Here is a 10,000-nt window from a genome sequence, read left to right as displayed (position 1 = left end):
CTGCCCTGTGTTTCCACTTCCGTTATCCCGGTGGGATAAAGAGAATCAGGATAAAACAGGAGACATGCGACATGGCCCTGCCCAGAATCCACGGGAGGCCCCAGGGACAGCCGCGTCCGTGGTCACCCTGTCATTTATATTATCACGACTCTCTTCCTATCACTCGATACGTCATCCTTGCACCCGGCTATGGAGTGATCCGTTCTGGGTGCGGCCTCTGCTCGTGTCAGACGTGTTCTAGAACACGTGTCGGGAAAAGAAGGGGGGATTCTAGGGAGAGTCTGCAAAAAGCAGCCCCACGAAGGCGGTAGCTGCGAACTTCCCACCAGGAGGAGCAAAGGCCAGTGCACAAACATGCATTCTCTGCGGGGCCGGTGGCCCACGCCTGACATCCCAGCTACCCAGGAGGCCGACCGGCGAGGATGGCGGTTCAAAGCCAGCCCTGGGCAAACATAAAGTCCCTGAGCCTCTGATCTCCCATGAACCACCAGAAAACCAGAAGTGGAGCTGTGGCTCAAGTGGTAGAACGCCAGCCTTGAGCGAAAAAGAGCTCAGAGACAGCGCCTGGACCCTGAGTTCAAACCCCAGGACCAGCACACACACACACACACACACACACACACACACACACACACGTGTAAATGTAATGTCTATATGTGAATACAACATGTGTGTGAATATAATACATGCACGCGTGCACACATGCGTGCGCACAGCCCGTGTGACTATAACTTGTGCATACACGTGTCATAGGCCCGCGTGTAAACACCTGTGTGTGCATGAAACCTGCACGTAGGCCTGCGTGCACGCACGCACAGGCACACATCTGAAGACAGCTTATCTGAGTGTGTGCATATATGCACCCTGCCCCTGTATTTGCCTTGCACACGTGAGCGTGCATGCAACTATAGCGTGTGCGCGTGTGTGCGTGTGTAACACATGCCCTGCGCTGGTGGGAAAGCCTCCATGTTGCAGTACCCGCGTGTGGGCAGCAGGGGGCGCTGCATGCATGGCCGCTGCACCCCAGAGTCTAGCAAAATCCCTGCAAACGTTTGTATGCATGCATGCATGCACGCATCATGGAGATTCCTGCACAACCGGGGACAGGAGAGGAGGGGGACCCCCCCCACATCCAGAGTCCCCAAATTATACCCCAGGTGTCAGGAGACTTGACCCCAGCCTTCCCCCCCCTCCACCTCCAGCCACCTTGCCAAAGCCCCTGAGCTTTGAACTCTGGTCCTGGGCACCGTGTTGAACATAGGACCCAGCACCGGCTCTGACAAGGAAGCCCAGAAAAGGGGCTTGTCCACAGAGGGGGGTGAGGGGGGAGGGTTCCTGATCTCCCCCACCCCCCTTCCCCCACTCAGCTCTATTCTTTTTGTTTATCTTTTCACCCCGGTGAGATTTTTTAGGCATCTGTCATTTGTGTTCTGTTTTTGTGTGTTCATTCTAACACCTTCGTGTCCAGTCTATATCTAGCACGCTTTTCTTCTCGGGGTACCAACGCCCCCAGGTTGGTCAAGAGCTTAGAAACCCAAACTCTTTCCCTGTATCAGCCCCACGCTGAGTTTTCTCCGAGCACGGGTGAAATCCCATGAAGGGATGACGGGCAGGGTGGGAACTCGGGAGGAGAGGCAAAGCTGAGACTACTGTGGAGGACAGCAGATACAGCGCCAGACTCACACAGACCCCTGGAGGACACCGAGTCCCAACCGTGCGGCCTGGGGGCTTGAACTCGGGGCCTGGGCGCTGTCCCTCAGCTCTTCAGCTCAAAGCTGGCGCTCTACCCTTTGAGCCACAGCGCCACTTCTGCTACTTTCTGGTGGTTCATGGGAGATAAGAGTCTCACAGACTTTCCTGCCGGGCTGGCCTCGAACCATGAACCTCAAGTCTCAGCCTCCTGAGTGGCTGGGACGGCAGGCGTGAGCACCGGAGCCCGGCCTGGCCGGAATGAGTAAGGCTGACTGCTCACCTCCGCACACGCTCCACACTGTCATCCGTCCGAAGATACTTCTTGGTGTTCTCTCCCTTGCCGAAACTCGCACAGTCTTCTGGGTTGGCAAACACCTGACCCCGAATACCGGAGGGGAGGAGGAGAGGAATACGACAAATTATATACTAAATATACATCATATATCAAATATATATATATATATATATATTAAAGCTGCTGTTCTTGGTGATCAAGGACATGTAGAGCAATGAATCCAAGGTGGGATAAGAGGAAGAACTTCCCACCCTTGTTCCCAGCAGAGGTAGAGATTCTCTGAAGACCAGGGGTGGGGGAAGGGGGCAGTGCGTGGCTCCTACTCATGAAAAGGTCACCAACACAATCCTCCTTCAAGTCTGGTGTCCTAGCTCACGCCTGTCATCCCAGCAACTCAGGAGGCTGAGATCTAGAGGATCGTGGTTCAAGGCCAGCCTGGGCAGGAAAGTCTGTGAGACTCTGATCTCCCATGAACCACCAGAAAACCAGAAGTGGAGCTGTGGCTCAAGTGGTAGAGCACCAGCCTTGAGCGAAAGAGCTCAGGGACAGCTCCCAGGCCGTGAGTTCAAGACCCAACACCGAACAAAAAATAAAAATGTGAATGTGTCCTATTGCTTGTTAATTTAGAATAATGAATGATGATGTCGTGAATAGGTGTGATCTGGTGGTGATGCAATCATGTGAAATGATAGCTAATCGTCAATTGTGATTTTTCATGAATTAATTATTGGAGTACAATGACAATGAATTAACTTATACTGAAACGCGGGTTTCCAATGAGTCTTGATGTAAACCGGGAAAACTCATCCATGTTATGCCACTGCTAGCTTTGATGAACTGATTGTTTAAGCCTTTATGGTGGGGGAGGAGGGGGACGAAGGGGACGAGGGGGAGGAGGGGGAGAAGGAGGGGGAGGAGGGGGAGGAAGGGGAGAAGGAGGGGGAGGAGGGGGAGGAGTAGGGGAAGGAGGAGAAGGGGAAGGGGAGGAGCAGGAGGGGGAGGAGGGGAAGGAGGGGGAGGAGGAGGGGGAGAAGGGGAGGAGGAGGGGGAGGAGGGGGAGGAGGAGGAGGAGGAGGAGGAGGAGGAGGGGGAGAAGGGGAGGAGGAGGGGGAGAAGGGGAGGAGGAGGGGGGAGGAGGAGGAGAAGGGGGAGAAGGGGGAAGAGGAGGGGGAGGAGGGGGAGAAGGAGGGGAGGAGGGGAGGGGCAGAAGGGGAGGAGGAGGGGGAGTAGGAGGAGGAGGGGGAGGAGGGGGAAGAGGAGGGGGAGGAGGGGAAGGAGGGGGAGGAGGAGGGGGAGAAGGGGAGGAGGAGGGGGAGGAGGGGGAGGAGGAGGGGGAGAAGGGGAGGAGGAGGGGGAGAAGGGGAGGAGGAGGGGGGGAGGAGGAGGAGAAGGGGGAGGAGGTGGAAGAGGAGGGGGAGGAGGGGGAGAAGGAGGGGAGGAGGGGAGGGGCAGAAGGGGAGGAGGAGGGGGGAGGAGGAGGAGGAGGGGGAGGAGGGGGAAGAGGAGGGGGAGGAGGAGGAGGGGGAGGAGGGGGAGAAGGAGGGGGAGGAGGGGGAGGGGCAGAAGGGGAGGAGGAGGGGGAGGAGGGGGAGAAGGAGGAGGAGGGGAAGGAGGAGAAGGGGAAGGAGGAGAAGGGGAAGGGGGAGGAGCAGGAGGGGGAGGAACAGGAGGAGGAGGGGGAGGAGGGGAAGGAGGGAGATGAGGGGGAAGAGGAGGAGGGGGAGGAGGGAGGAGGGGGGAGGGAAAGGGGGAGGAGGGGGGAGGGAGGAGGACGGGAAGAGGAGGCCCTGGCTCTCAGCACGGGGCTGTCCATCCTGGGCGGCGGCCCTACCTTCTTGGTGAGCCTGTGGAAGGCGGTCAGGGGGCTCATGAGCATCATCTTCAGCAAGATGATGGTGGTGTAGGAAGCGAAGGCCCTGAACACCTCATCATCCAGGAGCTGGTCCAGACCTGCCATCGTGTCCAACTTCCCGCTGTGCTCTGCAATGGTTAGAGGAAAAGATGGAGGGGGGAGGGGGAGGGGGAGGGGAGGGGGAGGAGGAGGAGGAGGAGGGGAAGAGGAGGAGGAGGAGGAGGAGGAGAGGAAGATGAGAAGGGGAAGGAGGAGGAGGAGGGTGAGGAGGAGGAGGAGGAGAAGAGGAGAAGGAGGTGGAGAAGGAGGAAGGAAGGAAGGAAGGAAGGAAGGAAGGAAGGAAGGAAGGAAGGAAGGAAGGAAACAAAAGGCAGGTAGCTCTGTAATGCCCAAGATAACTCAGCCGCTCAACCCCGGGGTTCGTGGAAACACCTTGGGCTGCTCACAAAGCCCAGGACGGTTTCGGGGGGTGGGGGGGTGTTAGGGTCAGCCGTGTCCCGGCTCTGGCTCTGGCTCTTTGCACCATTGGAGCTGTCAGCACTGAACTAAGTACTGAGTACTAAGTGAACACACAGAGAGAGGGGATACTGCAGGCAAGACAAAACAGCCACCCCCACCCCCACCCCACCCCTCACCCCCCCACCCCCACCTCCACCACCCCCCCACGAGAACAGCCACTCACAGGGAGATGATCCCAGAGCCAAGGTCACCACAGGGATCTGAGAGAAAGAAAGAAAGAAAAACACTCAAACCCTGCACCCAGCCAGACCAGGGTGCTTCACGAGGAACGGCTAAGTACCACCAATTAACAGACAGTTCACAGCACCCGTGGCTCCCGCCTGGCATCCCAGCTGCTCAGGAGGCTGAGATCTGAGGATCCTGGTTCAAAGCCAGCCCAGGCAGGAAAGTCCGTGAGACTCGGATCTCCCATGAACCACCAGAAAACCGGAAGTGGTGCTGTGGCTCAAGTGGTAGAGCACCAGCCCTGAGTGTAAGAGCTCAGGGACAGCGCCCAGGCCCTGAGTTCAAGACCCAGGACTACACACACACACACACACACACACACACACACACACACACACACACACACACACACACGGTGACACTCTGATCTTTTGCAAGCATCTTCTTCCCCCCTCCCTCCTACCTTCCAGATGTTTCTGCCCGCCTGCAGGTCTCGGGTGATGGCTTAGGAGTCTTCACCTTTGAGCTAAGAAATAAAACCATTCCCACCTTCTTTTTCTTTTTTTTTAGGCTATTGGCCAAAAAAAAAAAAATGCTTCTCTTTATCAACATTATGAAACAGGCTGGGGGAGGGATAAATTCTGTACCTCCGAAACCAACAGGCAAGTGTGCAAATGCACACACCCACTCACACACACACACAGAGAAGTTGACTCTCTTGATCTTTTGCAAGTCTTTTCCCTCCCTTCCCCCTCCCACCTTACAGGTTTTCTGCCCTCCGACGGTTATTTATTTATTGCTTAGGAGTTTTTACCTTTGAGCTGGAAAAAAAATAATAATTGAACACAGAACCGCCTTGTTTTTGAAATTCTTGGCTACCAAGAGCAAAAGGGTTTTGGGGGGGTTGGGGGATTTTTCTTTGTTTTTTTGGGGGGGTGTTTTCTTTTCTTTTCTTCTCGGAATTCTTTGGCTTCTTTAGCAACATTACGAAACAGGACACAGGGTAGAGAGCACTGGGCACAGGGCCATAAGCCATGACTCTTCAAATTCTGTATCTCAGAAACTAACAGGCAAGTGTGCACACACATGCATGCGCACACACACACACACACACACACAGAGAGAAAGAAAAAGAAAAGAAAATGCGAGGGAACTCGCTTGGCACCCCACTGAAGCCTGTTGAATGGAAGATATTTGGGGGGAGGACCAAATGCAGGTGGCTTTGGGGGGGAAGGGAATGAGGTGGGCATTGGGGGTGCAGACTTTTGGGGTTCAGAGGTGCCACTCTTTAACATAAACTCTTGGGGTGGGACCTGTTGCTTTGTCTGCCACGACGGGGGTCTCGTTTATGTGTGAACCCCTGTGGGTCATTTTCCCAAAACAACAACAAATGTGCTCACTGCACCTAAATAAGGAGGTGTGGCACCCTAACTTTCCGAGGAGTGTGGGGGCTTGGCGGAAGAGGGGGTAAACCTGAGGTAAAACTTACAGAGCTTTCTCATCTGGGGGTGCACAGTGGAAGCAAAGGAAGACCCTAATGTCTAGGTTGCAAGCCACTCGATTATCTCCAATGAGCCAGTAAAACAAAAAAGCTGGCAATGGTGCCATGGTTCAAGCGGTAGAGCACCAGCCTGGAGCAATAACAACAACAATTAGTATTAGTGTTGTTGTTGTTATCATGATAAAGGAAGCGCTCAGGTCCTGAGTTCAAGACCCAGGACCAGTATACAAACATGGAGCCGTGTGGAGACCACAGCGAGGGCCGGGGGTGTGGGGAGAGGCGTGGGGAGCTGGCCTTCCTCAGTCCCCTCCTCCGGGTCATCTGCTGACTCTCACATCCACCTCCCGGGTCCCTGCCCTGCTGTCCTTTGCATCCCTGTTATTCTTAGGGGCTGGACCCCCAGGGGGCAAGGGCCCCACTGCACCCCGAGAGTGCAGGCCAGGGCACAGGTGAGCAGGCCCAGACGTGTGCAAACCCAGACGAGGTCACCCAGGTGTGTAAAACCCAGATGTGAGCAAACCCAGAGGCCTGCAAACCCAGACGTGTGCAAACCCAGAGGCCTGCAAACCCAGACGTGTGCAAACCCAGAGGCCTGCAAACCCAGAGGCCTGCAAACCCAGACGTGTGCAAACCCAGAGGCCTGCAAACCCAGACGTGTGCAAACCCAGACGTGTGCAAACCCAGAGGCCTGCAAACCCAGAGGCCTGCAAACCCAGAGGCCTGCAAACCCAGACATGTGCAAACCCAGACATGAGCAAATCCAGACGTGTGCAAACCCAGACGTGTGCAAACCCAGCCGTGTGCAAACCCAGACATGAGCAAATCCAGACGTGTGCAAACCCAGACGTGTGCAAACCCAGCCGTGTGCAAACCCAGACTGTGCAAACCCAGATTGTAAAACCCAGACGTGTGCAAACCCAGACGTGTGCAAACCCAGCCAAAGCAAAGAACATTTCCCCCCAAGAGAGACCTGGCACCCGGCCCTCCGCCCCTCGGGCCCCTCCGCCCCTCGGGGACCCCCCTCTCTGGGCCCCGCGCCCCCCAGTACCTACCCCGGCGTCCCCAGAGCTGAGCCTGGCCTGCCGGTGCGCGGGAGTTCCAGGAAGGCCCGGCCCCGCCCCCTGGCACCTCTTAACCATTCACACGCCCCCGGCCCCGCCCCCTCAGTGATGGACGGACTATTAATGAGGTCCCGCCCGGCCCGGCCCCGCCTCCCCGCTGGCTCCGCCCACCGAGTCCCAGCTGCGGACTACTAATCATGTCCTGCCCCTCCGGGCCCCGCCCCTCCAAGCCCCGCCCACCGCCGTCGGGACGAATGAAGTCCTGCCCCTCCCGGCCCCGCCCCCGGCCGGCCACGCCCCCTGGCAGGAGACTTTGAACTTAGGCTCTGTTCTTCCCAGCAGGGCAGGAAGAGAAACTGTTTCCTCCCGGGCTGGAGGGGTGGGGGAGGGAGGGAGAGGGAGGGGAGCAGGGGGGGAGGGGGGGGATGGCCCCGGCCAGCTCTCCAGGCTTTGAAAGCCCTGCGGGCTCCCCACGCCTCTGACCCCCAGCTGCTCAGGAGGAGACCGAGCTCTGAGGATCCTGGTTCGAGGCCAGCCCGGGGCAGGAAAGCCCGGGAGCCTCTCCTCTCCAGTGAATCAACAGAAAGCCGGGAATGGAGCTGTGGCTCAAGGGGTAGAGCACCAGCCTTGAGCAAAAGAAGCTCAGGGATGGCGCCCAGGCCCCGAGTTCAAGGCCCAGGACTGACACAAAAACTAATCCTGCAGGATTTGGGCCCAATAACAATAATAATAATAATAATAACCATGCAGAAGTGAAGAGCTGTGGCTGAAATGGTAAAGCACCGACCCTAAGAGCAAAACCAAAAAGCTAAGGAACAGGGTCGCAGGTCCTGATTCCTGTTACAGTAAGGGGGAAGAAAGGAAAGAAAAAGAAAACCTGTGAATGCTGGGTGGATGATGAAGAGCTCTCAAGGAAGGCTGAGCCCCAGTGGGAAGGTCAGTGACAGCTGTCCAACTGGGTGACAGGGGACCCTTGGCTGTCCCCCGCCCCCCACCCCTCACCCTTCACCCCTTCCTCCTCCCCCGCATGGCTCAGTGTTCACAGACTGCGCAATATGCTCATTGCACAACCATTCTGCATGTGTGGCTGTGGGTTTTCTCTGTGTGTGTGTGTGTGTGAACAAGGACACTGAGAAGTGTTTTGGGGAACACCACGTTATTATTATAAGGCCAATATCCACATCAGGGTTACTCCAAGCCAGTACATTCCAGATCATTCCAGGGCTCTGTCTTCCCAGGGCTGAGCTGAACAAGGCTTGAGAATGAATGCGTGTGTTCCATCCATGTGATGTCGCTCACTTTCACGTATTTGTTTGATTTGGTTTGGTTTTTCTCCTGGTTGTTGATTTTTGTTTGTTTGTTTTGTTTTTAAACGTTATTCTCTTCAGACTTGTGGTTCTCTAGCCAGGGGAAAAACCAGACCAAACCAAACAAAAAACACTAAAACCTATAGCAAAGGAATCTATGGCAGAGGATAAGACAATGAAGACAGATGGTAGATAGATAGATAGATCGATTGATCGATAGATAGATGATAGATAGATGTTAGATGGATGGATAGCTAGATAGAGATAGATAGATAGATAGATAGATAGACAGACAGACAGACAGACAGACAGACAGACAGACAGACAGACAGACAGATAGATAGATAGATAGATAGATAATGTCCTTGGGTTTGGTACATGATCAGCACTTGAGTGTAATAAATTTGATTCAATAAACATTTCTCTTTTTTTCTTTTTTTTGGGGGGGGGGCCGTCCGGTCGTGGGGCCTGAACTCTGGTCCTGGGCGCTGTCCCTCAGCTCTTCAGCTCAAGGCTAGCGCTCTACCACTTGAGCCACAGCGCCACTTCTGGCTTTTTTCTTTTTGCTTATGTGGTGCTGAGGAATCGAACCCAGGGCCTCAGGCATGCAAGGCAAGCGCTCTACCACTGAGCCACCTTCCCAGCCCTCAAAAAACATTTCTTAATTGAATACAAGGTGCTTTGTTTGATGCTAAAACCTGAAAACTAACATAAATAATGACAGATAGTTATACTCAAACAAGTAACAATGCGTACACACGATGACCAATATAGATACACACACATACTACATATATTCTATAACACATATATTATATATAAGTATCATATTGTATGTTATGTTATATATAATTATATATTAGGTTATATTATATACAGTAATATGATTATTATCATAGTTATATATTATATTATATTATCATAGTTATTCCATATATTATATATCGTATACATGTTGCTTTGAAATGTTTGAAAGCAAATATCTTATTGTAGGAAAGAGGGAGCAAGAAAGAGGTGTTAAGGGATGAAGGTGAGCATTCATCTTCAGGCTGCTTTTGTCTGGGTAGAAGCAAACAGCCCCACCCCTACTCTTCACCCCCATTTGAACCTGGGCCTAGAATCTTCCAGGGTCACTCTCAGACCAGCTTTGAAAACAAGTGACTCACAGGGAAATAATGCAGCCATTGAAGAGGTCACTGGCCGTGGGGAGGGGGGGGTGGAGAGCAGAGGTCATTCAGCCCAGGGCAGCGACCAGCGGGAAGATCAGAGCTGCTCACTCCTGGCCCAGAAGGAATCAGACCAACCTTGAGAAATCCAGCAGATCCCAGGTCTGAGAAGACCAGCAAAGGAGAAACTTCAGCCAAGACTAACATCACCACCTCCAGACTAGGCCTCGTGAAAACAGGGGTGGGGGACACCTCTTTTGCTTGTCTGCCATCTGTTTGCTTGCTCCTGAGTTCGCAGGAAAGTCACCCCACAATCTGAAGGTGCACCCTAATACAGAAGAATGTGTCTGAAGCCAGGGCGGCTGGTGGCTCCCGCCTGTCATCCCAGCTACTCAGGAGGCTGAGATCTGAGGATCCTGGTTCAAAGCCAGCCTGAGCAGGA

At 54.4% G+C, this 10,000-nt stretch overlaps 1 protein-coding gene across 2 annotated transcripts in view; it reads right to left on the bottom strand.

Moving 5' to 3' along the window:
* Positions 1–7,148, bottom strand: part of Mgst1 (microsomal glutathione S-transferase 1) — a 9,236-nt gene extending 2,088 nt beyond the window's left edge. Inside the window, exons 1-5 of one of the 2 annotated variants that reach the window (XM_070011793.1) lie at positions 7,077–7,145; positions 4,987–5,049; positions 4,522–4,558; positions 3,819–3,967; positions 1,973–2,067 (exon numbers count right to left, since the gene is read on the bottom strand). In XM_070011793.1, the coding sequence (XP_069867894.1) occupies positions 1,973–2,067; positions 3,819–3,944 (221 nt within the window). In that variant the 5' untranslated portion in view covers positions 3,945–3,967; positions 4,522–4,558; positions 4,987–5,049; positions 7,077–7,145. Of the gene's footprint in view, positions 1–1,972; positions 2,068–3,818; positions 3,968–4,521; positions 4,559–4,986; positions 5,050–7,076 lie in introns of both variants that reach the window. The other variant, XM_070011792.1, reaches the window with a different exon arrangement.
* Between the last annotated feature and the right edge of the window lie 2,852 nt (positions 7,149–10,000).

Source organism: Dipodomys merriami, unplaced genomic scaffold, assembly GCF_024711535.1.
Source record: "Dipodomys merriami isolate MVZ:Mamm:240054 unplaced genomic scaffold, mDipMer1.0.p SCAF_84, whole genome shotgun sequence".
NCBI classification, from domain to species: Eukaryota; Metazoa; Chordata; class Mammalia; order Rodentia; family Heteromyidae; genus Dipodomys; species Dipodomys merriami.
This window is presented reverse-complemented; position numbering and strand designations above follow the sequence as displayed.